Source organism: Theropithecus gelada, chromosome 3 (assembly GCF_003255815.1).
Source record: "Theropithecus gelada isolate Dixy chromosome 3, Tgel_1.0, whole genome shotgun sequence".
NCBI classification, from domain to species: Eukaryota; Metazoa; Chordata; class Mammalia; order Primates; family Cercopithecidae; genus Theropithecus; species Theropithecus gelada.
The window spans coordinates 65,805,520-65,832,843 of NC_037670.1; the positions used below are offsets into that span (position 1 = coordinate 65,805,520).

The 27,324-nt window shown below is 46.5% G+C and overlaps 1 protein-coding gene across 1 annotated transcript in view; it reads left to right on the forward strand.

Annotated features, from left to right (window-relative positions):
* Window positions 1–27,324, forward strand: part of TNS3 (tensin 3) — a 308,400-nt gene that overhangs the window by 241,783 nt on the left and 39,293 nt on the right. Inside the window, exons 18-20 of the mRNA XM_025379057.1 lie at window positions 289–458; window positions 1,595–1,709; window positions 1,793–1,876. Of these exons, the coding sequence (XP_025234842.1) occupies window positions 289–458; window positions 1,595–1,709; window positions 1,793–1,876 (369 nt within the window). The remainder of the gene's footprint in view (window positions 1–288; window positions 459–1,594; window positions 1,710–1,792; window positions 1,877–27,324) is intronic.

The window sequence follows — 27,324 nt, forward strand, 5'->3', positions numbered from 1 at the left end:
TGCGAGTGAGTCCGGGTGCTTGGTCCTGTCCCCAAGCAGCCTGTTCTGGAAGGAGCATGCTGGACTGGGGAAGCTGCACGTTTCCAAGGCTGTGGTCTTGTTCATCCCTGAGAGTCTGAGAATGCCTTAGGTTTCCCATCATCTGCCTGCAGCAACCACAGCATCTTCCTGGAGCAATGGTGACCAGCATACAGCACCTTTGAGAAGCAGCAGACGAGATTTAAGGAAGGGGCGCCTCACTGCGCCTTGAGGAAGTGCCCTGCAGCCCGCTTGTCTCTCTTTTGACAGGCTCCTCGCCTGAACAGCCCCTGGGCGGGAGACTCAGGAAGCTGAGCCTGGGGCAGTATGACAACGACACTGGGGGGCAGCTACCCTTCTCCAAATGTGCATGGGGAAAGGCTGGTGTGGACCATGCCCCGAACCTGCCACCATTCCCCTCACCAGCAGACGTCAAAGAGGTATGTGCCACGGCCAGGTCCCAGTTTCTGGGCCCATTCCACTCCCTTTCTTGTCCTGGAACCCCGGGTGAATGGGCAATGACCAGGCCTTGTCCCTGAATACAGTCTATGCTACTCTCCGCACCCACCTTCCATCCTGGTTCCACAAATGTAGTCGTGGTTCCTCTGTACCTGGCAGGCGGTATGGCTGGGAGAGCACAGTGTGCGGTCAGCTGGCCTGGGTAATGCACCCCAGAGATAGCTATGCTGGTGGGGCCACCTCACTCAGGGCATCCGAGCCTCTATGTTCTAATCTGTAGAATGGGCACGAGGAGCACAGCCTGTGGGTGGGTTGTGTGGGTTCAAGGTAGGGCTCTTATAGGTCTGTCCTTAGCTGTTCTCCATAGTCCGACAGCAACAGCCAGTGGCACACACAGCCTTCCTTCAGGATCATCACACAGGGCCCTCAGTCCTCCCTCCGAGACCTTCCTAGGAGGTGATCCACAGGTGAGGGCCACAGACGAGAGCTGCATGCTCTTCCAAGAGGCCTAGGTAAGGCTTCTAGTCAGAATGGAAGTAAAGCAGGTCGGTGTATCCAAAACGTTTAATCTTTTTAGAGATGGGTAGGATTTCTTTTCAAGTTGGCAGGATTGGAAACTACAGAATAAACTAGAAAAAAAAGTTATACATAGTCTTGACTCACAAATGAAACCACTGTTAATATTTAGAATATTTCCACCCGGCCTTTTTTCTATGCTGTGTATTTAAAATACTATGTGTTTTTATGCATCTGTGATTATATTAATGCCATGGCTAAGGACAGTTTTATCCAGCTTTTTTGCTTAATATTGAGACACTCATTTACCTGTACCACTACAAACTCTGTCTACTTCACTTATTAGCTGTATATTGTATTAGAAGGATGAACCATAAGATACCTTCCATTTCCTTTACTGTTGAACATGAAAGTGTTCTCCAGTTTTCCGTGGCTAGGAGAGGCGGGCTGGTTTTGTGCCGTGGATTCAGTCCTCAGCCTCCTTGTCCTACTGTCAGAGGAGGGGTTTGCTCAGTGGGCCAGCCTGGGGGAGCCACAACTGTTTGGAGGGGCCTTCACTTGACTCCCTGTTCTCACATTCTGCTCCCTGTGCCAATTTCAGACCATGACCCCTGGCTATCCCCCAGACCTCGATATGATTGATGGCAGAATTTTAAGTAGCAAAGAGTCCATGTGTTCAACTCCAGCATTTCCTGTGTCTCCAGAGACACCATACGGTAAGAACGAAGTAACACCAGCTGCATGCTGCTCCATGCCGAAGGAGGGTGACAACAGCCCCTTGCTCTGCTTTCTTTTCCAGTGAAAACAGCCCCGCGCTATCCTCCATTCAGCCCACCTGAGCCCACACTGAGCAGCCCGGCCAGTCAGCACAAAGGAGGACGTGGTAAGAAATCCACCCGCAAGTCCCAGGAGCGCGGCAGCTCAGGTGCCGCATCGCAGGGTCACCGTTTTTACAGAGAAGAACTCTTATGCAGAAATATTTCCGTTTGTGTCATATCTCAGAAGCCTTGGGTGAGGACAGATCTTGCTGGGGAAGATGCAGGAATGTGGCCGTGAAATCCACTGTGTGGTGGCAACCTGGCCTTGCGTCGCTGCCTGGCATCCTGTGGGGAACCCTCCTGTTCAGCCCCTTCATACACAGTTGATGGGACCGTGAGTGGTGCCTGTCAGCAGCTTAGCATTGGTGCTTTTGAAGAAACTAGAATGCCCACCCCACACTTTACGTTCTCTATGGAAATCGTGCCACACGGGTACCCCTAGCTCTGCCACCCCAGCTGCCTTCTCATGTGTGCCTTGTGGCCCCTCCTGTCTGTTATTATTGGATGCCTAATCACTGTCCCTGGATCCCTGCAGGAGCTCAGGGGCTCTGTCCATGGTTTGATCACGTCCATCTGTCTGCACAGCTGACTCAGGCGAAGGAGTGTTAGCAGGCGGTGTTTAGGGCAAGTTACTGCACATTTCTGGGTGGTCTTGAGAACTTGCCTAAGAGTCCAGGACAAGGCCGAGCTCGGGCAGGTGGAGAGAGAATGCAAACCAAAAGCTCGTGCACATTTCAAAATCACTCTTCTCTGGGAGTTTCATTCATTACGCTGCTGCTTTTCTGCCCTGGTGAAGGACGCTGCTGATAGTTATTAGGCACGTTATCTGAGAGTGAGAGGCTTTCATTAACTTGTGTTTTCATCTGCCCCTTACCCAGGAGTACTATAATAATGACAGCTAGCTCCATTCTCCCTTTCTGTCCCTTTCTCCAGAGTAAACCAAGCCTGTGGACGATATAATAGAAAGACATCCTTCTCCTAAAATTCCCTTTATGGTTACAGGACCATAAATGGCTCTCTTCATATGTAGCATATAGCAGTTAAACTGCCCGTATTTCTCAATAAGTGCGACTGAAATTTAAAATAAGCTGCATTTTAAGGTACACATTATATGAGCATTACATGAGAAGTGTGTATGTTCCAATATGCATTAGCATGATGGACTCGCACACAGGTAGCCATGCGTCTGTTCTATATTTTTTATCACTTCAACAGATGCAGAGAGAGGGATGTCCCTTCTACCCCATGTAGCCCCTTCTCCTCATGGAGGTGACTGTACTTGGCTCCTAGCTCGAAGGTGTTCAGTGGGTTTGGCGTGGCATCTAGCCCTCTGGCCTGGAATCCTGTCTTCTCCTGCAACTCCAAAGCTGAGTTCATTTGAAATAGGTAGATGACAAGCAGTGGAAGGCGGGTAATAAGCCTGAGGAAAGAAAATACTAGAAACAGCCTGCACACTCATTAACAGCTCCTGAGGGAGGCCTCTAAGATCACTGTATGGAGCATCGAGAATGTTGAGCCCCGTCTAAACTCCAGAAGGGTCTAGGAGGCTGCAGGAAGCCTGAGTGCTCAGCGTAGGATACCCAGCGGCCTTGCTGTCTTATGATGGCCCAGTTGTCCCAGCCTGGAGGTGGGCTCTGTGTCCTATGTGTGAATGAGCATTACACCACGTATGGATGACGATGGGTCTGCACACCAGCATGTTAGATTCCGGTGGCTCCAACTTGTCCTGAGTACTATCTGCATATAAATATTCACATGGAAGAAGTCAGGCCTTTGCCTTTAAATATAAAAAGGAGACATGAAAAGAATGTTCATGTGAGCCTTCTAGAGTTTTATTTCAGCAGTCCCCAGGGAGGGTCAGCTTCACATTAACCCACAAGGAGCACAAAGACAACACAATGCTGACTTAGCGGACGCTTTCATCAGACAGCGTGGTGAGCCAGTGCCCTTGCCTGGAGGCCCCACCTGCTCTGCAAAGTCAAGTGGAGTTGTGAGACTCCTCCGAGGGCACAGTAATAACAGAGGTAGCTCGCTGGTACAGAATGTGTCTCCTGATCTTTACAGAATGGTTTCCTTCCATTTCGCTGTCGCATTCTATGGGTCACTGTTACTGTTACCCCCATTTTACAGGCAAGGAAATTGACATGAAGAAGTTGAGTAGCTAGTAAGTGGCAAAGTCAGAGTTTCAGCTCTGTCAGCCGATTGCACAGCCATGGGCAGATTATACAGGGCTAATGTTTCACTTTGTCTTGTCTAACCTGGATGTGACCTAGCATCACAACTGAAAAAGCACATGGAAAGTCTCAGAGTCATGTAATAACCATGTAATTCGTACATTTAGGTAACCTCCAGGCACCTCCACCTCCTTATCTAAAAATGCAGACCATAGTACCTGCCATTCACAGCCACTGTGCAGTTTTGAAGTAGTAAGCTTTTGGTACCTGCAGTGATGCTTAACTGTGTATCATTTAGGCCTAGAGACTGATGTGCATATGAATGACAGTATTTGCTTTAAAATACCATTAAGGAGAGGCTTCCCTTCCTGGAGGGTGAATTACACATACTTTTCTCTATTTCTCTTGCTAAGTACAACTTAAAACCTTGGAGAGTAAGTATAAGACAAATGTGAGAAAGCTCTGAAAGATGGGGAGAAGGTCAGCTAGCCCTGGACCTCAGGGCCGAGGGACCCGGTAGGCCTTATTTGTGGTATTTATGGGCCAGGAAACAATCTTCAGAGGACTGAAAGTAACTGAACCATGCAGAGCATGTTCTCTAACCACAATGGACTCACTGGAAATCAGTAACAGAAGAACAACAGGAACATCTTCAGCACTTGGAAACTAAAAAGCACACTTACAAATAATCTATGCGTCAAAGAGGAGGTCTCGAGGGAAATCCAAAAACATACTGAACTGAATGAAAATGAGGATAATTATCCACTGCTTTAATACAGCAGCACTGAGAGGGAAACTTATCAGAAATTTTCTTACACATTTTCTTGGGAAAGAAGAAAATTCTGAAATGAATAGTTTATGCTGTTACCTCTATAACCTAGAAAAAGGAGAACAAAGTAAACCCAAGACAAGCAGGAGGAAGGAGATATTAAAAATCTAAGCAGAAATTTAAAAAAAGATACAGATAAGTAATAAAGAAATGAAAGAGCTGGTTCTTTGAAAAGATGAATAAATTTGACAAACCTCTAACAAGACTAACAAAAAAATGTAAGACATAGATTACTATCATTAGGAAGGAAACAGGCACCATCACTAAAGACCCTGCAGACACCAAAAGAATAATGAAGGAATACACACACTACTCTACATGCATGCATTTTATAACTTAGGTGAAATTGACCAGTTCCTCAATAAGCACAAACTATCACAACTCACCCAATATGAAATAGACTACTTGAATGCCCTATAACTATAAGGAAATTGAGCTAGTAATTTATAATCTCCCAAAAAAGAAATCTTCACTTTTCACTGGATAGTTCTACCAAACATGTAAAGAAGAATTAACGCTAATTTTACACAATACCTTCCAGAAAACAGAAGAGGGGGGCACATGTCCTAATTCATTTTGTGATGCTAGTATTACCCTGATACTAAAACCAGACAAAAAGAGCAAAAAAGGAAAACTACAGACCAATATCCTTCACAGATTCAGACACAAAACTCCTTAACAAAACATAAACAAATAGAACACAATAATATGTAAAAAGAATGACACGGTAGCCAAGTGGGATGTATTCTGAGATGCAAGTCTGGTTTAGTGTTTGAAAATTCATTCATGTAATACACTATACTAACAGGCTAAAGAAAAAGCTCACAATTATATCAGTCAATCCAAAAAAAAAAAAAAACAATAAAAAGAGTTTGGCAAAATTCACATCATTCATGACTCAAAACTTCCAGCAAAATAGAAGACAGGAACTCCTTCAACCTTATAAAAAGCATCTAAAAAGGCCCACAGCTGACAGCACTCTTTTACAACATAGTTCTGGAAGTTCTACAGAGACATAATACAAGAAAAGGAAATTAAAGACAACAGATGAGAGGAAAGAAATAAAACTGTCCCTTTTTGCTGTTGACATGATCATCTACGTAGAAAGCCCCAGGGAATCTTGAGTTTGCTGGTGACATGATTGTCCAAATAGAAAATCCCAGGGAAGAAGCGGAGCTTGCAGTGAGCCGAGATTGCACCACAGCATTCCAGCCTGGGCAACAGTGCAAGACTCTGTCTCAAAAAAAAGAAAAGAAAATCCTAGGGAACAACAAAACAACAACAAAAAATGAAACTGCTAGAACAAATTCAGCCAGTTTGCAGGAGTCTAGTTCAGCACACAAAAACCAATTATATTTCAGTATGCTAGCAATGCACCTGTGTAGAAGCTGACATTAAAAATATAAGTCACGACCCGGTGGGGTAGCTCAGACCTGTAATCCCAGCACTTTAGGAGGCAGAGGTGGGCAGATCACGAGGTCAAGAGATCTAGACCATCCTGGCCAACGTGGTGAAACTCCGTCTCTACTGAAAATACAAAAATTAGCTGGGCGTGACGGTGCATGCCTATAATCCCAGCTGTTTGGGAGGCTGAGGCATGAGAATCACTTGAACCCGGGAGGTGGAGGTTGCAGTGAGCGATGATTGCACCACTGCATTCCAGCCTGGCAATGAGCTACACTCGGTCTTAAAAAAATATATATATATACACACACACACACACACGAGAGCACACATGTGTATGTATATATGTATATATGCACATATGTATATGTGTGTATATATGTATATATGCACATATGTATATGTGTGTATATATGCACATGAGTATACGTATGTATATGTGTATATATGCACGTTTGCATGTCTACATGTGTGCATGCATGCACATGCATACACGTGTGTGCATGCGTGTGCGTGTATATGCATGTGTATGCTCATATGTATGCGTATATATACGTGTGTATGTGTGCACATACGTATGTATACATGTGTGTATGTGTGTGCATGTGTATACTTACGTATATATACATATATACGTATGTGTATATATACATACATATATACTTATGTATATATACACATATACAAATGTTTATGAAGAGGACATAGAGGTGGCATATGAGCGTGTATGTATACATGTGTGTATATATATATATGCCACTTGTAATAGCTCAAAAAATTAAATGGTTAGATGTAAACCTAACAAACCATGCACAAGACTTGTGTGCTGAAAACTGCACAGTGCTGATGAAGGAAACCACAGAATATCTAATAAGTGGGGAGACATACTGTTTTTCACGGATGGAAAACGCAACCTAGTACAGCTGTCACTTCTTTCCAGATTGACAGACAGTTTTACCACAATTCTTGTCAAAATCTCAGCAAGATTTTTTGTAGATACAGACAACATAATTCTGAAATGTATGTGGAAAGGCTAAGGAACCAGAATAGCCTAAACAATTTTGAGAAAGAATTAAGTGGAAGGAATAAGGTTACCTAATTTCAAGACTTAGTAGCTACAGTCATCGAGACTGTGGTGTGGATGGAGGAACAGACACTTAGGTTCATGAAACAGGGTAGAGAACTCAGAAACAGGCCTACACAGATAAGCCAAGCTGATTTTTTTGACAAAGGTACAGAAGCGAGTGGAGGAAGGTCAACTTTTCAACAAATGATGCAGGAGCACCTGGGCACCCACAGGCAAAACAATGAATAGCTACCAAAGGCTCACACTTTATACAAAAGTTAACTTAAAATGGATGATGGACTTAAATATAAATTGTAAAACATAATATTTTTTAAAATGGGAGAAAATCTTTGGCATCACTAGGCAAAGAGTTACGAGGTTACAACAAAAGCATGAACCATAAAAGGAAAAGTTGATAAATTAGACTTTATAAAAAATTAAACATTTTTGCTATGGAAAGAACCTGTGAAGAGGATAAAAAAGACAAACTGCAGAGTAGGAGAAAAGGTTTGCACACCATATGTCCAAAAAAAGGAATGTCATCTAGAATGTATATAATCTGTCAATACTCAGCAGTAAAGAACAAACAATTCACTTGGAAAATGAGCCAAACTATTATTAAAAAGTCAAAAAACAACAGATGCTGGCAAGGCCGCAGAGGAAAGGAACATGTATACACTGTTGGAGGGAATGTGAATTAGTTAAGCCACTGTGGAAAGTAGTTTAAAGATTTCTCAAAGAACTGAAAACAGAACTGCCATTTGACCCAGCTGTCCTGTTACTGGGTATATACCCAAAATAAAACAAATCGTTCTACCAAAAAGACACATGCACTTGTATGTTTATCACAGCACAATTCACAATAGCAAAGACATGAACTCAACCTAGGTGCCCATCAATAGTGGATTGGATAAAGAAAATGTGGGACATATACACCATCGAAATACTCCGCAGCCACAAAAAAGAACCAAATCATGTCCTTTGCAACAACACGGATGCAGCTGTAGGCCATTGTCCTAAGCAAATTCAGTATTCCCTGAATTTAAAATAAAAGTTGAAATTAAAAAAAAAAAAAAGGTCACTGACTAAGTTACGTAAATTGATTTTTCTTCAGTAGGGGGAAAACAAAAATAGAAAATGGCCCAAAGAAGGGAAGAGACATGTCACTGAAGAGGACATAGAGGTGGCATATGAGCACATGAAAAGTTGCTCAACATCATTAGCCATTAGCAAAATATAAATTTAAATCACACCTATCAGAGTGGCTAAAATAAAAAACAGTGACAACATTCAATACTGGTGAGCATGTGGAAAAACTAGACCCCTTATACATTGCTGGAGGGATTGTTAAAATGGTACAGCTGCTGTGGAAAACAATTTTGGCAGTTTCTTAAAAAAAAAAAAAGTGCATCTGCCATATGACTCAGTGATTGCGTTCCTCGGCATTTACCACAGAGAAATAGACTTATGTTCACATAAAACCTGTACAGAAACTTTTTATTTTTAATAGCCCCAAACTGGAAACAATGTAGATGTCCTTCAACAGGCCAGTGGTTAAACAAATTGTAGTATATCAATACCATGGAACACTTCTCAGCAATAAAAATAAGTGAATTATTCATACACACAACAACCCGGATGGGTCGCTAGAACATTAGGTTGAGTGAGAAAAGTCAAAACCTGAAGTCTATATAGTGTATGATTCCATATATGTCACCCTTTTTACGTGGCAAAATTGTAGATACAGAGAACAGATTCATGGCTGCTAAGGGTTGGGAGGGGCAAGAGTAGAAGGGGAATGGAGTAGCCAAAAAGGCAATAGGAAATTGGCAGAAGAGTGCTGGAGTAAGAAGTTGGGAAGGCGGAGCCAGGCCAGGAGCCCTTCTCTGTAGTTCCCAGAAGGTGGTGGTGTGGCATCCTCATGCAATTTGAGGTCATTACTGAACCTCAAGATGGGGAGGTGACTGCTCAGATTTGCATTTTCACACATCACTGTGGCTACTGCATGAAGAACACGGTGGGATGGACAGTGGGGTGGAACAGACCACATGGTTTCAGAAGAGATAGGAGGAAATCAGAACATTTGTGTAGCATTCAGGTGGTGCAATCAGCTGACCTTAACACAGTGGAATTGGAGCCTGACTGCTCTTTCTGATTTTATTGCTTTTGTCATTATTGTTTAAATTAGGTTCTGGCTTCTTGTTAGTATGCAGTTAGTATAACACTATCTCCATAAAATTCCTCTGTACATCACATTACTGAAATGTAACTTGATTCCTCCTTAGTCAGCATAAGCTGCCGTGTGTTAAGTTCTTTTCCAGACAACCACCAGGACAGGTGTCCAAGAGAAACAGCCCAGTTAGTTAAAGGCTGTAAGGACAGATTTTATTCAGGACTATTGCAATAGGAGAAAGTGCTGGGCTCAGCCACAATGCAGCAAAGACAGCTGGAGATTTATGGCCAAGGAATAGAGCAAAAGGATCTGGTGGATGGAAAGTCACTAAGAAGGGACATCAAGGGTTGGGGGAGGGGGCGGTTCTTGCTAAACTAGCCTAACACGGTTTCTGCTATAGGCGGGCCAGGGACGTAGACACAAAAGGTGAGGGATGAGGAGCTTGATGACATATCAAGGGTGATTAGATATCAAACTTGGGGGATGAAAAGCAGGATTCTTGCTGGAACTGAGCTTGCCATGGTTGGACGTGGAAGGCCAATGCTGAGGCCTAGTGGTGAAGAGGGCTTGGAAGAGCCTGGCTAAGGTTTGGTCAAGGAGAGTCTGTCACAAGATAGACCCATCTGTATCCAGATAGGATATCTGTAATCTGGTAGGGTAACCAAATGCAGCCTGCACGCTTCTCTGTGTTTCTCTCCAGGTCCTTTGGGCACTTAGTTCATATTTTTTTATTTTTTATTTTTATGGGTACATAGTATAGGTGTTTATGGAGCACATGAGATGTTTTGATACAGGCATGCAATGCATAATAATCATATCATGGAAAACGGGGTATTAATGGGCACTTAGTTTAGCCGTAAGGCTTCTGTGCCAAGTGACCTGGGAGCCGGCTAGAGCCAGCCTCTGCCACTGGCATCCTTCACCCACCCTTCCCACAAACAAGTGATTCTTCAATAAACAATAAACAGAATACACAAAAAGCAAACCAAAGCATCTCTAGATTTATTAATAGATGCGTGAATTAAAGGAGCCTTTTCTAAATAATGTGACTAACAGGAGCCAAGGGGGATGGACACCCAAAGCTGGGGTTTGCCAGAGCCTGCTGGTGCTGAGAGCTGATTGCTGAAGTGTGAGGAATTTTGTGAGCGAGCTGACAGCACATTGGCAGCTTGGGATCTGCCAGGGCGGGATTGTTTGCATCACAGGATTTAGCAAAAGTTATGAATCAACCCCTCCATTGGCCCCAAGCTTGCCTCACACACCACACAGTAGAAATTCGCTGCCTTTTTTTTTCAGTCTGCTTGATGTTAGCTAACTAGTCATGAAGAACAGAGCCTAAAGTGACCAAAAAGATCTTTCTGCATTTTGACATTCAAATATTTTGAAAGATTTTCAGCATTCAGCATTTGGATTCTAGTCCCGTGGCCAGGCTCAAGTAAGCTCTGTGGTAACAACACCCATCTGTTGGAAACTGCTGTCTGAAGCACCTCTCGGCAGACAGGGAGGCCTAGAAGGACACGGTAGAGTGGTGTCTGGTGGGTCCTCTGCTGACATTTCTTCTCTCTCTGATCAAATGCTGGATGCACACGCATTGTGGCTCTGAGACTTCCTATCTGGGTGAGCTCAGGCAGTTCTAGGGACCTCTCTGAGCCCTAGTTTCATGTCCTATACAACAGTAGTCATTCCTCCTGCACATGGTTCTTGAGACGATTGGACCAGAACACATAGCTCTGGCACCCGGCCCAGACCTGAACAACACTCAGCAAATAGTGGACACTGATGTTGTTAGGAGAACAGAGCATCCACAAGAAGAGCAGTTTCCTGGACTGCGGAGACCAGTGACAATTGTAAGTCCGGGTTCAGAGCATGAGTCAGGACAGAGAAGGCCCCTGGGCACTTGGCCCTGAGTGGCTGAGCCCCAGGAACCCTGCTTTTCCCAGAGATGTGCTTGTGCCCAGTGTGCTCGTGTTTTAAATGGCAGCATGTACTCCAGGAAACTAATGGGTATGTCAGTATCTACTCACATTATGCATACTTAAATATGAATTTAAATACTGTTTAATTCTCCTAGGGATGTGTTGTCATTTAAAAGAAGTTGTGATAGCGTGAAGGACTGGGGACGGGGCGGGAGATGGCAGAGCAGCTGTAGGCACTGATGTAATGCCTCCAGCTTCATGAAGACGGGTCCAACCAGACTTCATCTGGGGCCCTCAAGCAGGAGCATGAGTGGCAGCCCTTGCCATGGTCCGTCTGTTGAATGCATTGCCCACATGGCCACATTATGCCTCAGGAACCATGTGTTGGAGGACAGTATCCTTAGGCTTCTCAGAAATTCCACATGGGAGCCTCAAATGGAAATGCTTTTCTTGAAAACAAAAATATTTGTAAAAATGTAACAAAAGGAGTCATTTAAGCTCAGTCTCCCATATAAGCAAAAACAGATAAAATTATGAAATGTAAGATGTAAATTATTCTGTTTCTTAGCTGATCCTTAACCTTGATGATATTTTCAAAACAAATGAATAAAAAAGACATGAGAAAAGGTTTCCTTTAAAAAGTTGTGGTTCTGGCCGGGCGCAGTGGCTCTTGCCTATAATCCCAGCACTTTGGGAGGCCAAGGTGGGCAGATCATGAGGTCAAGAGATCGAGACCATCCTGGCCAACATGGTAAAACCCCATCTCTATTAAAAATACAAAAATTAGCTGTGCCTGATGGTCCACGCCTGTAGTCCCAGCTACTCGGGAGGCTGAGGCAGGAGAATCACTTGAACCCGGGAGGCGGAGGTTGCAGTGAGCCAGGATTGCACCACTGTACTCCAGCCTGACGACAGAGCGAGACTCTGTCAAAAAAAAAAAAAAAAAAAAAAAGCTGTGGTTCTAATACATCTCAGCTTCCAAACTATTTCATGGTCTTTTTAAAATATAAACACATAACGTATAAGCAGCCATTTGAAGGTGAACATCGCACTGGCATTCAGTAGATTCACGGAGTCATGAGACCATCGCCCCTAGGTAGTTCCAGAGCATCCTCATCTTATAACAGCTTTACAAGTGGTAGTCAGAGGGGGTTTCAGGACTTTCGGCTTCAATGAAAATGATTAGCAGTTAATGTTAGTTTACTTCAAGAGGATGGATGCCCTTATATATTTTGCAACTTCTATTTTGTGTTCAGTTCTTCTGGAGAGTAGGGTGTAGGCATTTTAGGGGCCTGGCTTCCAAGCATGCAGCCTCTTCTCTGCTGTCGATTGGAGGCTGTGTAAAGGGCCGGGAGGATTGCCTCCATCCAAGTGCAAGTGCATGAGACTAATCAGGAGTGGGAACATGCCAAGTGGTCCTCCTTGGTTAACAAGAGGGGACACTGGGGTTTGGTTGGTGCTATGCAGACTTCCTGGATTTGGTAGGTTTCAAAGGTTGATGATGTTTGCCACAGGGAGGAAGAAAAGGGCAGTACCAGTGGCACTGGTCCTTCCCCTCTGTAGCTCTGTGATCTTGAACAGTTTGCATAACCTCTGGAAGCATCATTTAAATCTAAGCAAAATAAGAATGTGTGTGCCATGTGTGGTATTGGGGGCAGTCTCTTAAAAATGAAGATTTCAGCCTATGAATATGGTAGTATAACAAAAATTTGTCTTAAAACTTGGTTTTTAAATTCAAAAGGCACTTTCTTACTGAAATATTTTCAGAGCCCCAGGGTTTGATAGAGAGACACAGCATGAGAAGAGGGCAAGAGGGAGACAGAGACAGAGAGATTATTTTGACACAATGCTTTCTTTTTATTGAAAAAGCTGTCATCCTTCAAAACTTGACAAATGATACAATGCTTCTACCAATCTTCTTCTTTCCTTCCTGTACTCGACTCCCTTTTCTGTTGAATTTTTATGAGCTCTTAATGAGAATGTTTGTAATAGGGACAAAGGCATGTACTGAATGTGAATATGTGTGACATTTATAGAGGCCCTTGTTTACTTTGGATTTTCTAGAGCCTCAAAAGCACATGCATTCCTATATGGATTTCTCCATGGGTTTATATTCAGGTACATAGGCATATGTAAGTGTGCATAGGAATAGACATGCCTGAATACATGCCTGTGATATACTTTGCATTCCGATTTGTGCCAAAGAATGCACACTGGTGCATGGTGACCCCAAATAACTGGCATGAATTAGCAAACATCGCAGGCTTCTCCAACCCCTGCCCCAGATGAACAACATGAAAAAGAAAAGTTGACTGCTTCTAAATTATATTTAAAAGTAAACATCAATGCTGGGTTCGTGGAGGTCCGCGTAAAGTGCTGGCCTGTGAATGTGCCTTTAGGGGTCTTTTGAGATGAGAACATGAATTCATTTGAGGGTGATGAAGCTTAAAAGAAAAAAAAGGTGTTGGCTTTCTGTGCTGATACCTCATCCATGGAACAGGCCAGCTTGGAAGCGTCCCCATGTCAGCCTGCAGACTTCTCTACCATGCTGAATGTTCTCTTCTTTGCTCACTTTGGGTTTAGAGGAATCTTTGCTTTTCTAAATTTATCAGCTCATTCCATTACCCCCTCCTCTCCTGGTGGACTGTTCTTGACCCTCAACGTGTAGAAGTTATTCTGAAGTGCTGCCAACAGGATTTGATGCTGGCCCTGGGGCTTGGTGACAGATGTGGCTCTGGTCCTGGCCCTCTGTAGCTCTGTGATCTGGAACAGTTTGCATAACCTCTGAAAACATCTTTTAAATCTTAAGTAAAATAAGAATATGTGTGCCATGCATGGTGTTGGGGCAGTCTCTTAAAAATGAAGATTTCAGCCTATGAGTATGGTAGTGTAACAAAAATTTGTCTTAAAATTTCATTTTTTAAATTCAAAATGCACTTCCTTATTGAAGCATTTTCTGAGCCCCATTGTCTATGAGAGTTGTGCTCCATCACAGGATTGAGGAAGGGAGGCGGTCCTGGCCTTGGGGCAACTCTCAGGCTGGGGTCCCTTCCGAAGCAGCCTGTGGCTGGCGTGGAATCCGGAATCCACAACTAGGGCCTGGGCCTGGGCTTGTCTCCTCCTTGCTGCTCGGAACAGGAAAAGGCAGTTCAGCCCAGTAGGATGCCTCTTAGAACTGGGCATGGCTTGGAAGAAAATGCTTATGAAGGCCCAGCATATAAAATATGCAAGGATGTTTCCCTACCGGAAGCATTTACCTGGTACCCCTTGCATTTTTACTTTCCTCTGAAGGCCCTCACCTTGTAATCCACCTCCCCGCAGCTCCATCCTCTCTAGACAGCAGCCTGCCTCACAGTGGTGTCCCAAGAGCACTGGGCATCAAGAGGTAAAATGCCTGGGCGTTTTCTCTGAAGCACCTGTTGCCACTGTCCCCTCAGGCTGTGATTCTTGGCCAAAATGCACCCTTTGTTCTTGACACACTTGGAAGGGTCTGGGATCGTGAGACTTGCAGAAGAGTCAGATGTCTTGAGTCACTGAGAGGGCGGAAGACGGAATATGCAGTCCGCCTCTGAACATTTGTTACTGGCCGGGGCCTGCCCCGTCAGAGCCTTTGAGGGCATTACCAAGGTGCTCCCCAGATTAGTGTACCTCCTCGACATAGAGGCATTGACCAGGCCATCCCATTTAGGCCAGGAACCACCTTGTCATCTGTTTAAATTCTAACACATTTTAGTGACACACATATGTAGACACATTATATGGAACAAATGTGTGTCATGTGTGCAGGTATTTATGGCTATGCCTAGATTGAGACATTTGCCACTTTCTGAGCACTTCTTACAGGCCATGCACTTATATATGCACACATGTAGAGAAACAGCAAATGAACAAGTTTACAAAAAATCCTGAGAGCCAGGCAAGTGAGAATTCCATCATTTGGAATCAAAGTAAACTTTTCTGATGCTTCAGGGCCAACCAAGTGTGCGACGGGCATCAGAGGTCAGGTCTCCGTGTGTCACCTGGCAGAGAGACCGTGTGAACAGCTCGTTGGCATTGGATTTTTCCAGAGGAGCATGAGATTGGGTTACTGTGAAGTCCCAGTGTCGCTGAGGTTGTGGTGGGTTTGTGTTTTGTGTTTGTTTTTAATTCCTTCTCTGCAACACCCAAGTGAGCACTCTACTTGAGTCTCAAGAACCCCAGAGTAGAGCCCGCCCTGGGGTGCTGGGCAGCACGGAATTCCCAGGAACAAACAAGTACATTCAAATAAAGCTGAGGATCTTGGTCTGCAGTGCCTGGTCCCTCGGAGGCATTCTAGTATCCCTCTTAGTTTTGTTTTATTGGGTCAGAGCCTGTTGCTGAAAACAGAACCTGTGGGTCACCCTGACTGTCCTTCCCAGGCCTTCCGGAACTGCCTTTCATGTAGTAGAGAGACCCACAGTTTGCAGGAGTGGCACCGTCTTTGAAGCACCTTTCACATAAAGCTTCCGAAGTTCCTTTGCTAGGTCACGTGGCCAGTCCTCAAAGATAACCTGCTGATCACCTGATCGCTGGGAGTAGGGCTGGTCCAGGGTTCCGCTTATTGTGTGCACATGTATGGTTCGCCCCAGAGTCCGGTGGGGCAGAGATGTGAGAGGTGATGGGATGCAGCCCCTGTAGGACCCGTGAGGCTGGTGGACAGGCAGTGGGGGCTAGCGGGAGGGTGTTAAGGGAGAATTCCATCCAGCTGATCAGGTCGTGTCTCAGGAAGGGCGCGCCCCCTCTGGAGGCTGCAAGACCTTTAAACTTGCTCATCCCTTCCCGTGTGTCCTCCCTGGGTGCCCCAGCTCCTCCCTTCTCCTTGGTTTACTGCCCCTTTTCTCACCTCCCTCTGGCAACCAAGTCTGCTTGTGTCTTCCTCCGAAAGGGAAACTCCTGTTGCCTCTTCTCTCCCTCTGTTCCTCCTCTCCCTTCCTCCTTCACCTTCCCTCCATCTTTTTGTTTCTGCTGCCTCGCTCTCACCTGCATTTGAAGGATGTGACTTCCCAGTGGAACCTGGGTTGGGATTTGGTGTCATCCTCCCTCCCTCAGCCTCAGGACATTTCCAGGACAGAGTCTTCATCACATTCCTGGCATCTAACACAGAGAAGGATCTGGATAAAACTTTGTTTTGTTTTCTGATGGGTACGTGGAAGGAGAGAGACTATCTTTCAGCTCCAGGGAGCTGAATGCATCATGCCTGCAAAGGACCTGAGCCCGCAGAGTCGGAGCCGCATGGGACCAGCACCTGTGTTTCTGAGAGGAGACCGGGCATTGCCGGCTGGTGGGGTGGGCTGTCCTCTCCCAGGTGTCTGATTTGTACCCCTGCTTGATTTTGCTAAGGTGCAGTGGGTGGTCCTGGCTGTAGCAGAGTCAACGTGTGGACACTCCGGGTCCTATACTGCCCGGGGATCTCTGGGTCTTTGAGTAGGGGCAGCAGAGTGTCAGGGAAGGAGTTTGAAATGTTTTTTCCTCAGCGGACTTGCTGCCACCTGGAGCCCACCTTTGAAATCACTTTAGTCCCTGGCACTGCAGTTGAGGAGAAAGAAGCGAGAGAGGAAAGATAAATAGATCTCCAGATGGTGCTTAAATCTGTAGATTCATACTCAGGATTGTCCCAGTCATGGCTGTGACACGGGCACAGAAGCAGAATGCCCTGCCTCCTCCTCCCTGCTGCCCATCCCTGTGGGTTTGCTCCGAGTCACTGAGCCCACAGTTCCACAGAGGGAACGGGACCCACCCTTGGGAGTGCCATCCTGGTCACAGTCAGCCTTCCTGGGCCTGGCTGCCCATGCTGGTGCCGCCCCGTGCCGCCTTCCTCTCTGCTTAGGGAGTGACAGGCATGGGAAAGGCCAGTCCATCCGCTTCCGCTGAGCCTGCTCCGTCGGTGGTCAGGCATTTCCGACAGCATGGTTTGCAGGAGCTGCTGCCCTGCAACACATAAACAACCAGGGAGGAAATGCCTACTCAGACCTTTGGGAGGAGGGTCCCAGGGATCTTCCTGGCCTGTGTGCGGAGGGGTGGCCCCCAGGGTCCCAGGCAAGCCATGCCCTTCCTGGGGTAGGGCATTGACCTGCCCACTCTTCACCAGGTTGATGAATGTGCCAGGGTCGCGCAGGGGCTGGGCTGGCCAATGACTCGGCTCAGGCTGGGCAGCAACCTGTGCTGGAAGCACAGGCGTGCACAGGGGTTGTAAGAAAGGAGGCAGCCCGGGAGGAACGGGGACCTCCTCTTCCAGGGAGAGCTTTCTAGGGGAAGGGGCGTCATGCTAGCATTTGAAGAAGGAGTGGGATTTTGCCAGACACATGAGACAAGAGAAGCCAGGGTTGAGTGTCTGTTCTGTGCTTCCCTTGTGAAAACCCTGAGTAATGTATTGTGTCTCTAAGGCCCAGAGACATGACAGACCCCTTTGTTCTGCATGTGGACTGAGTTATAGTCAGACTTTAGGTCACGGGAACAGAGCACTTTGATTTGACTGAGGGAGATAGTGTTCCAAATGCTGAAAAAAATGTGGGGTTACTTGAAAAGGGCTTTGTAGAATGTATAGGAGTTTTTCACCAGTTGGCTTAAGAGTTTGGCCTTTTAGATGAGAGAAGAATATGAGCAAAGGAGAACACGGAAGAAAGGGGACACCATGCCAACAGCCTGTAGTAGGTGCCAGTCAGGCGGAACAGGCTGAGAGATCCAGAATCAGGCTCTAGGACAGGGTCTGGGCAGGGTGTTGTAGCCCACTGAGGCCGGGAAGAAAACCTGCAGGGTTTGAGCGGTGCAGTGACAGGGTGTCCCCTGGGCTGCCTTATGGAATGAAGGCCCTCCAGGCTGGTGGCCAGGCAAGATGAGAGGCAGATGGCCCCATCCAGAGGAAAGGGACACGGGTGTAGGCTGCTGCTGGGGTAGGGGGCAGAGGACTGACTAGGGAAGTCCTTGTTGTTGGAGACTCTTCAGGCTTCCACTTCCTCTCTAGCTGGTTGCAGGAAGCTTCTCTGCTGTGAGTGTGGGGTCCCAGGGGAATGGGGGTTTGACTTTGGAGGGGCAGGTTTAGGGGCATGGTGGGCGGGTCCTGCCACTTGTGCCTTGGGTGATGGCTGGTCCGAGGCTGAAACTAAGTCTGGTTGGGTTTCAGCAGGGAGGTTGCAAGAGATTAAAGTTGGGGGAGGAAAAAGCAAAAGAAATGAAAAGGAAGCAAACCGCAGCAGTGAGTAAGGCGGGGCCAGGGCCGTCTGGAGGCACTGACTGGGCAGGCCGCCCGCGACAGCCAGCGGGAGCCCAACAATTCCGGGATTCTTTCCCGGGCCTGAGCTCTCCCGGCCGCCCTCTGAATGGGCCTCTTTGGAGGTGGCCGCCCCGCCTCCTGCACGACTCCCTCGGGACAGGCAGGAACACAGAGCCCTGCCTGGGTGGGTGGGGGACGCCACCGCTGGGACAGGGACTCAGGACTCTGCTCACCACATAGGGCTGCTGGGGACACAGCCCAAGGAGTTCCCTCTGTCTGGCCCACATCCTTCCAGGCCCTACCATGGACTGACCAGAGTCCTGGGTGCCAGGTAAGCTGTACATTGGGACTCGTCGCTTCTTCTTGCTCAGTCCCCGCGCCCCTGGTGTCTTCTGTGCTCCTGGCGCCTCTGGCCCGGATCCAGTTGCCCTTGCTGAAACTTGATCTTCTGGGCTCCACGGGAGGGGAGTGGGGAGGGGGTGGGGAGGGGGATGAGGTGGGATGTAGAGGTCACTGGGCCGGGAATCCTGGGCAGGACTTGGGAGGAGGGCTGATTGTTCCAAGAGTCCCTTGTCACTTGATGACAGTTCTCAAGTCGCCAAGGCTTTGGGACAAAACGCCCCAGCCCTTGAGCCTGGAGGACTAGTCCTTCCAGAAGAAAGTCATGCTTTGTCTTTGCTGAGATTCACTCGGGGCTAACAAAAGCCTGGTTTACAGATGTGCAGCTTTTCTGGAACAGGACTGCTTCCTAGCACAGCACATTCCTTTACTGAAACTGATAAAGCGAGTCTGCCCCATTCCAGGGCTGTCACTGCCCCCATCCCCCTTCCAGGGCCCTTGAGGGATCCCGGGCAGCGGGCAGCAGGACCTTCAGAGGCCCAGAAGGCTGCACTTCTGAGCACCCAGCACAGTCGTTTCTACTAAATGCCGAAAGCAAGCGTTAGGATCAGGCGCTGGGTTCTAAAATGAGATTTACTGTTGTCTCTTCTGCAGTTGGAGCAAGCAAAGAGAGTATTTCTAAACAAGTTAGTGTCATTGAAAAAAACAAAAACCCATGCATTCACTGAAAGAACCTGCTCAGATTATGTTCACAGAGCTTCTGGACCGAGGGGTGTCTGTTTCTTCACTGTCCCTTCCCTCCTAAATGTCTGAGCTGGGGCTGGGGCTCTGTGGGACCCTGGGAGAGTCAGCCAGGCACTGGGGGTGGCACGGGCAGGGCTGGCGCCTGGGCCCAGTGTGGGCCTCCTGGGCATCTACTCCCTCCTCCGCGTGCTGGCCCTGCAGCCGACGCAGCGTGTGTGTGTGTGTGTGTGTGTGTGTGTGTGTGTGTTCCAGCTGGAAGGATGGGGAAGATTAAGAGAGAGAGAGGGGAAAACCCAGAACTCTTTATTGTGAAACGAGCACTGCAGCCGCTCTGAGACAAGCCCGGGTGGCTCAGGGTCCAGCTTCTCCTTCCCAGGCTGAAAGTCCTGCCCAGTATCCCTTCCAGGGTTGATGGATTGCTCTCCAGTTGATGGAAGATGCTATCTTTTCAAAGCTTTCCTGTCCTTTTAATGTATTTTATATACATTAGTAATTTTTCACGAATTCCATATGCGTGTTGGTGTATTAGAGATTGTCTGGTTAGGATGGACACAGTTTTCTGACTTTGGAGGTTAGATTAAAAGAATTCTGGTCCACCTATTTCGAGAGGGGTGATTTTCTCCCTTGGCCAGCCTGTAGCCCTGGTGGCCCGTGGGGAGCCTGGTGCTGGCTTCTGCTGGGGCTTCCTGCGCTCTAAGGGGGAACCTCAGTGACAGGGCTCTAAGTTGCTCCCAGAGTACCTGTGCCTTCCTAATCCCCAGGGCAAACCTGTGCAACAGGTTCCATGTCCTCCTGTAGGGGCGGAGTAATTGTATTATATTCTGCTTCCTGACTCAGACCCTGTTGGTGGGAGGCAGGGATGTCTTGTGGAAAGAAGATAGTTTCCTGAGTCCAAGAGATGAGTTGGCTTCCTTTGAATAAGCTTCTGAACCTCACGTTTCAGAATCTGTTTCCTCATCCATAAGATGATTTGCACGTGGAAATGTTTGTATGAGGATTAAATCAGATAACATCTATGTGTGGGTTAGCAGAGTGCCTGGTGTATAGTAGGCACTCAGAGAAAAGGAGCTGTGATTCTGATTTCTGTTATTATTTTCTTTATATGAAAAGTTGATATGTGTCATGTAAACAGGATTTTACAACAGTCCTGAGAGCTGTGTGATTTAAAAGCTGTTGACATTCAGATCTGCACCTGTACTGACGGCAATATTTCTCCAAAAGCACAGTGAAAGCTCCTGTGGTTGGAGCTGGGATCTGATGATCTGTATGGTTCTAAAAAAGCAGTTCGTGCCGCCGGGACCATGCATCGACATAGTTCTGACTGCTGCCCACTTTGACCTTGTCTCCTCTACCCTTCTGTTTCCACTTCCCTGTCTTTAAAAAAATTAACATCCAAGGCAATCAAGTTGCCCAGTTGATGTAGGATCAGGACAGGAAGGCTGGAGGGTATGACGTGTGGAAGGTGGTCTTACTGCTGTCAGACACAGGTCTGGGGTAGCTTGAGGTCCTGTGGTCTGATGAGTCTACCATGGCCATTTTCTTTACGTTAGGCCCACCTGAGACAGGTGGCCTCTCCCTCCTATCAGGAGGGACTGTAAACAGAATGAGTTTACAGTAAGAGTCAAGGGACCAGAAGGTCCCTGTCACACACACACTCTGCCTTCTTGCTCTGTCCCATTGCTCACTGTGATTTTGCCAGGAGATAACCTAAGAACACAGGACTAAGCAATCACTGGAATGTCAACTTCTAGTTCTACCACGAGATAGCAGGGTGGCCTGTGGCCTTCCTTGAGCAGTGTTCTCTGTGGACATTTGATTCTTGATTAGCCTCAGGTAGAATGGATGGCTGGGTGGAGAAGGCAGGTGGGTACTGGGTCACCCAGGTAAATTAAAGTTAAACAGGATTTTACAAACGTAGGGTGGAAGAGAGAGGAATGAGAGCTCAGCTGGCAGGAGGACCAGGGTCACCAGTGGGATGTCTGGCTTTCTTGAGTGACCAAGTACAGATAGAAAAGCTTCTAGAATGCTGTGGAACTCACTTACTGCTCTGAGGAGGTAAGAAGGAAATGGGACCAAATACAAGGCTTGTTTCTGGAAGATGTGGGTCTTGGGAACTGCTCTTTGTGCATCTGTTAATGGGAGTAATGGATACACAAAACCACGCAGTCCGTCATGCTTCCAAGCTGACTCCTCCAAGTCTGGTTTCCCTTGATGGCTTTCCCAGTGGTCCCATCACTTTTGCTGCCTGCTAGACTTTCCATCACACCTTTGTAGCTCATGCTGCACTTGACTGGAGGAAATCAAGTCAAGGATATCATGGTGACAGTTGAAGGGATACAGGAATAATACAGTTAGTGCACAGACTATTTAAAAAGACACTATTTTTTGCTTAATAGAGAAATTTTTCTAAGTTTTTCAAAATTTTTCAAAGTTTGTTAAGAGACATTTTAAAAATACTTATTTATTTATTTATTTAGATGGAGTCTCACTTTGTCACCCAAGCCAGAGTGCAGTGGCATGATCTTTGCTTACTGCAACCTTCGCCTCCCGGGTTCAGGCGATTCTGTGGCTTCAGCCTCCTGAGTAGCTGGGACTATAGATGCGCACCACCACACCCAGCTAATTTTTGTATTTTTAGTAGAGATGGGGTTTCACCATGTTGGCCAGGCTGGTCCTGACCTCAAGAGGTCTGCCCGCCTCGGCCTCCCAAAGTACTGGGATTACAGGCGTGCCTCACGGTGCTTAGCCCTGTTAAGAGACATTTAAAAAGATAAAAATAAATGGAGAGAAAGCCACGTTTGTGGATAGGAAGACAATGTCACAAACATGTTGGACTCTCCCAATTTCATCTGTGTACTTAATTTAGTTCCAGTCAAAATGCCTGTAGATTATTTTGTGGAACTTGATAAGCTGATTCAAAGTTTATATAATAAAATAAAAATTCTGAGTAACCAGTATACAACTACCAGAAATGAGGACTTACCACAAAGATAGAAAATTCAGCAAACTTGAACTGGTACAAGGACAGATAAATTGACCAACGAACAGATGAAAGTGCAGAACAGACCAGCACATGCTTGGAGCTCTGGTGCCAGACAAAACAGCCCAGGTCAGTAAGGGAAAGAGGAGCTGCCTCATAAATAGAATTGAGGTTTGCCAGCTAGAAAAGTTTAATGGATCCCTTTTATAACACATGCCAACATCAGTTCCAGATGGACCAAGGATGTCAATGTCAAATACATTCTTAGTAGAAAACCTGGGTGCACACGTTTTTCTGTTTTTTTTTTCCTTCCTGTCTTCTGCTCTTCTGTTTCTCTTTTCCTGCCTTACTGTGGATTTATTTATCATTTAGGGGAAACTCTGTCTTTATTTATTGATAGTATTTTTGAGTATATCCCTTCCTGTAGTTTTTTTAGTCCTTGCTCTTGGTATATATGTAACCTGTCATTATTTATGGCTACTTATATTGTTTTATCACTTGGAGTATAGCATAGAAATCTTACTTCAATTTAAGTTTCTTCACCCTTCCCATTTTTAAAGTACAATTGTTGTAAGTATCTTATCCATTTATGGTGAGTACCACATGTGATGATGTCTGCTTGTTGCTCCAACTATCAAAAGTCACTTAAAAAACTCATGAGAGGAATGAACTTTTAATATTAACCCTTACTTTGACTCATTTGAACATTTTTCTTTCCTTTTGGAAGTTCTGAATCTTATGGTTTTCATTCTGTTTAGAAAATTTCCTTTGGCCATTCCCTGCCAGGACATTTGCAAACAACAAAACTTCTTCATTTTCCTTCATCTCTGGATTTCTTTATTTCTGCAGGATATAGAATTCACAGTTGACAGTTCTTTTCTTCAATTACCGGAAGCATGTGCCCACTTCTTTCTGGTCTCTTTGGTTTGGGTCTCTTTCAAAGAACTGAAGATAGGTGGATTCTCAGAGAAGCTGTCATTTTAAATGACACTAAGATAGGGAAAACAGTGCCAGGTAAATCATGATGCACTGTGGGTGAAGAGAGGTATGCACAGATTTCAGAAATGTAGCTCCGTGAGAAAAGGCAACTGGGGACTGGGCACATGAGGCCTCGAGGAGCGGTACCTCCAGCCCTAGAATGGCTACATGGTCAGCCCAGGGTGTGCAGAGCTGCAGGTGGGCTGGAGACGGGGTGCCTACCACGCAATGAGTCCTCAGCAGGGGACCCCTCCCTGCCGGCCTCCTACGTAGGAAGCCCCGGTGATGTGACAGTGAATGAGACACAGCCTCACCTCTGAGGCACCCAGACATGGTTCCAGCAGAGTGTGCTACTAGCCATGTGCTAGGTAGAGCAGGGTTCGTGGCCACTAAGGGCCTCCATATGAGGGAATCAGGGAGCAGACTGCTCTTGAGTGCTTTAGAGGGCTTCATGCCCTGGGTAGGGCTTTTGTGGTTCTGTGGGCTCTCTAGTCCTTTGATCTTGAGCATCACACTCGACTCGTGGTAAATATCATCAGCAACTTAGTTAGAATATTTAGCCACTCCCCTCAGTTTTATGTTTATCACATACAGGCTTTCACAAACCATTTTCTTTTTTCTTTTTCTAATCATAACATTCCATTCCTAGGATAGGTTTGTTAATTTTCATTTCACTGGGTTGTTTTTTTGATTTTTGTTTGTTTGTTTGTTTGTTTGTATTTTTGAGACAGAGTCTCACTCTGTCGCCCAGGCTGGAGTGCAGTGGTGCGATCTTGGCTCACTGCAGCCTCCCCCTCCCAAGTTCAAACGATTCTCCTTCTTCATCCTCCCGAGTAGCTGAGACTACAGGAGTGCACCACCATGCCCGGCTAATTTTTGTATTTTTAGTGGAGACGAGGCTTCACCACGTTGTTCAGGCTGGTCTCGAACTCCTGACGTCATGATCTGCCTGCCTCAGTCTCCCAAAGTGCTGGGATTACAGGAGTGAGCCACCACACCCGGCCTTCACTGGGTTGCTTTTTTTTTTTTCCTGTTCTATTTCATTCTCACCTGCTTTCCCATTGGTTTGTGGTTTTGCTTTTGCATCAGTTTCCTTCTGTAGGTTGAGGCTATGTAATGTACCAAAAACCTGGTCCTGGGACTGAGGGATCAGTTCTGAGGGATGTTTGGTGCTTCTACAGTTCTTTAGCCTTTAATCTTTCTGTAGAATGCCAATGAGACTCCTCCTTCTAGGACAGCTGGGAGGGTGAGGAAGTCCTCAGTGAATGTTGGTCATCAGGAAAACCTTGGTGGATGATGGGCAGGAGGGAAGCTTCAGCAGTGGGTCCGCCTCCCTGAACTGCTGGTTAGAGAGAGGCTTGGGTGCTGTAGAGAAGGAGGTCTTTTATACAGTGCTGTGCATTCTAAGTGGCTGGTCTTTGGGGAAAGAAGATAATGTAGAGTTAAAATCAGGACAATTTGGTGTATTTGAGCGAAGGTCTTTCTGATCTCCCAAGTGTTTGTTCCCTCCTTCCCCTCAGAGCAAAAATGGTTATTTCTTAAGTTTATTTCCTATGAGACAGGAGTAATTGTGGGCAGAGGGACTGATGAGAGCTTCAAGCATTGCCCAGTTCTGTCCCAGGACAGCCCTCTTGGAGAGAAAACCACCTGTGGCAGAGACTATGGATTGCTGTAAATTATCTTATTAATTGGAACATCACTTGTTATATTGGAGCAATTTTAGCACGTTCAAAGCTTTGCTGGAAGGCCCTCCAAATGCCGACACAACCTGCTGGCATTTCAACAGCGCTGGTGGCCTTTGTATTCGTGAGGTTTGGACTCAGTGGAATGGAGCTGGGCTCAATAGCACCTTCAGGGTCCAGAAGCCAGTGACATGGTGCATGACCGTGGAGATGCTGCCCATGAAGAACATAGAGCCGGCCTGAAGGAGAATGGCACCACCAAAAACCAGCAGGTTGAGAATGAGACCCTTGCATCAGCAAAGTGAGTAGCCTACCCATTGGGCATGGTACGAATCAGAAACCTTAGTGAAACAAAACACAAAGAGGAACGCAGTAAGGATTTGGAAAGCTGAAATATGCCCCACTCAGAGCCTCGGCAGCTTGCTCCAGAAGCCGCTGGACTGGAAGTGAGGAGAATTGGGACCAAGAAGGAAGGCAGGTGAAGCCGCATCATCCGCCACCTCTGGCTGACTCAGGGCCCCATGAGATGCAGGTTTTCTGGCACAATTGGCTCCTCCTGGAGTCCTGCCTCAGGCTGGTCAGAATTCCCATGCTCCAAGAGTTGAAAGGGACACAGTAGAAAGTCTGTGTGGTCTCCTCAAAAGCCACATGCCTCATGTCAGTTTTCATTTCTTTCTCGTTGCGATGGACTTTTGGAGTGCCTGCCAGGGACCAGGCCCTGCTGTGAGCACCTTTCATGCCTTAACTTGGCAGATTCCCTGAGAACTCTGAAGTAGGGCCTGTGTCACTCTCCTGCCATTTACAGAGAGGCTGCATCTCCCCAAACCATACACCTCGTGTGAGGCTGAACTGTGACTCCCTGCACTCCCTGCACATTCCTATGCTGAATGAAGCCTTAACCAGAACCCCAGGATGTGACTGTGTTTGGAGAAAGGGCCTTTACAGTGGTGACTGGTGAAAGTGGTCCCTTAGGGTGAGCCCTTATCCAACGTGACTGGTGTCCCTGTAGAAGGGGGGCGATCAGGACGCAGACACACAGAGGGAAGACCATGTGAGGACACAGGGAGAAGACGGCCATCTGTGCACCGAGGAGAGAAGCCTCGGGAGAAACCGGCCCTGCCAATGCCTTGATCTTAGACTTCCAGCTGCTAGACTTGGAGGGGATAAATTTCTGTTGGTTCAGCCACTGTGTGGTGTCTGTTATAGCAGCCCAAGCTGACTAATACTCGCAGAGCTGTGGACAGAGTGAAAAGGAATGAGGTCGTGCTAATGAGCTAGAGGTGGGAAACCCAAGAATCGCGTTTGAGTCCTGCGCCAGCTGGGTGATGTGTGTGTTTTCCTCGGCCTCCTCACAGGTGTAGATAGACAAGAGTGCACACCTTTAGGAGTTGTTCCGAGGGTCAAGTAAGCCCACTGAGCACCACACAGGTAGTCACTATTAGTAAAATAGTGATAATTTGTGAAGATAACTTACGTTTTCTGAACAAAGATAAAATGCATTCTGAGTCTCTGTTTATATTTACTGCAATGAGAATACCTCTTCTTGTTAACTGAGTGAAGGGTTTAACTGAAGCTGAGGTTTCGAATTCTTACCTAACACAGGGTTCCCAATGTTGCCTTCCTCATTGCTCACAGGATGCTTTAGAAATACTGGGCACAGCACTACCTGGTTAGGGATCTGGCTAGAGTCTGACCAGTGATATTCTCTCAAAAGCAGTAGTCTTCCAGTTTCAGACACTACATGAGAAACCCCCATTAGCTGCCTGTGGTCCCTGGCACATGGGCTGGGGGGCATGAGCGATGCAGATGCCCCAAGTGCCACAGGGGTTCTTAGAGAGGCTGGTTCTCTAAGGGTATCTTTGATTCTACTCAGGTCCATTGAAATCTGCCACACTGAATAAGGTTTTCAAGTCATGGTAAGAGACTTCTGAGATTACAGGGGAGGTTTTTCCCCCTGGGCCTTATGTGATTTAGACTTCCATGGTGCAGTCATTGATATA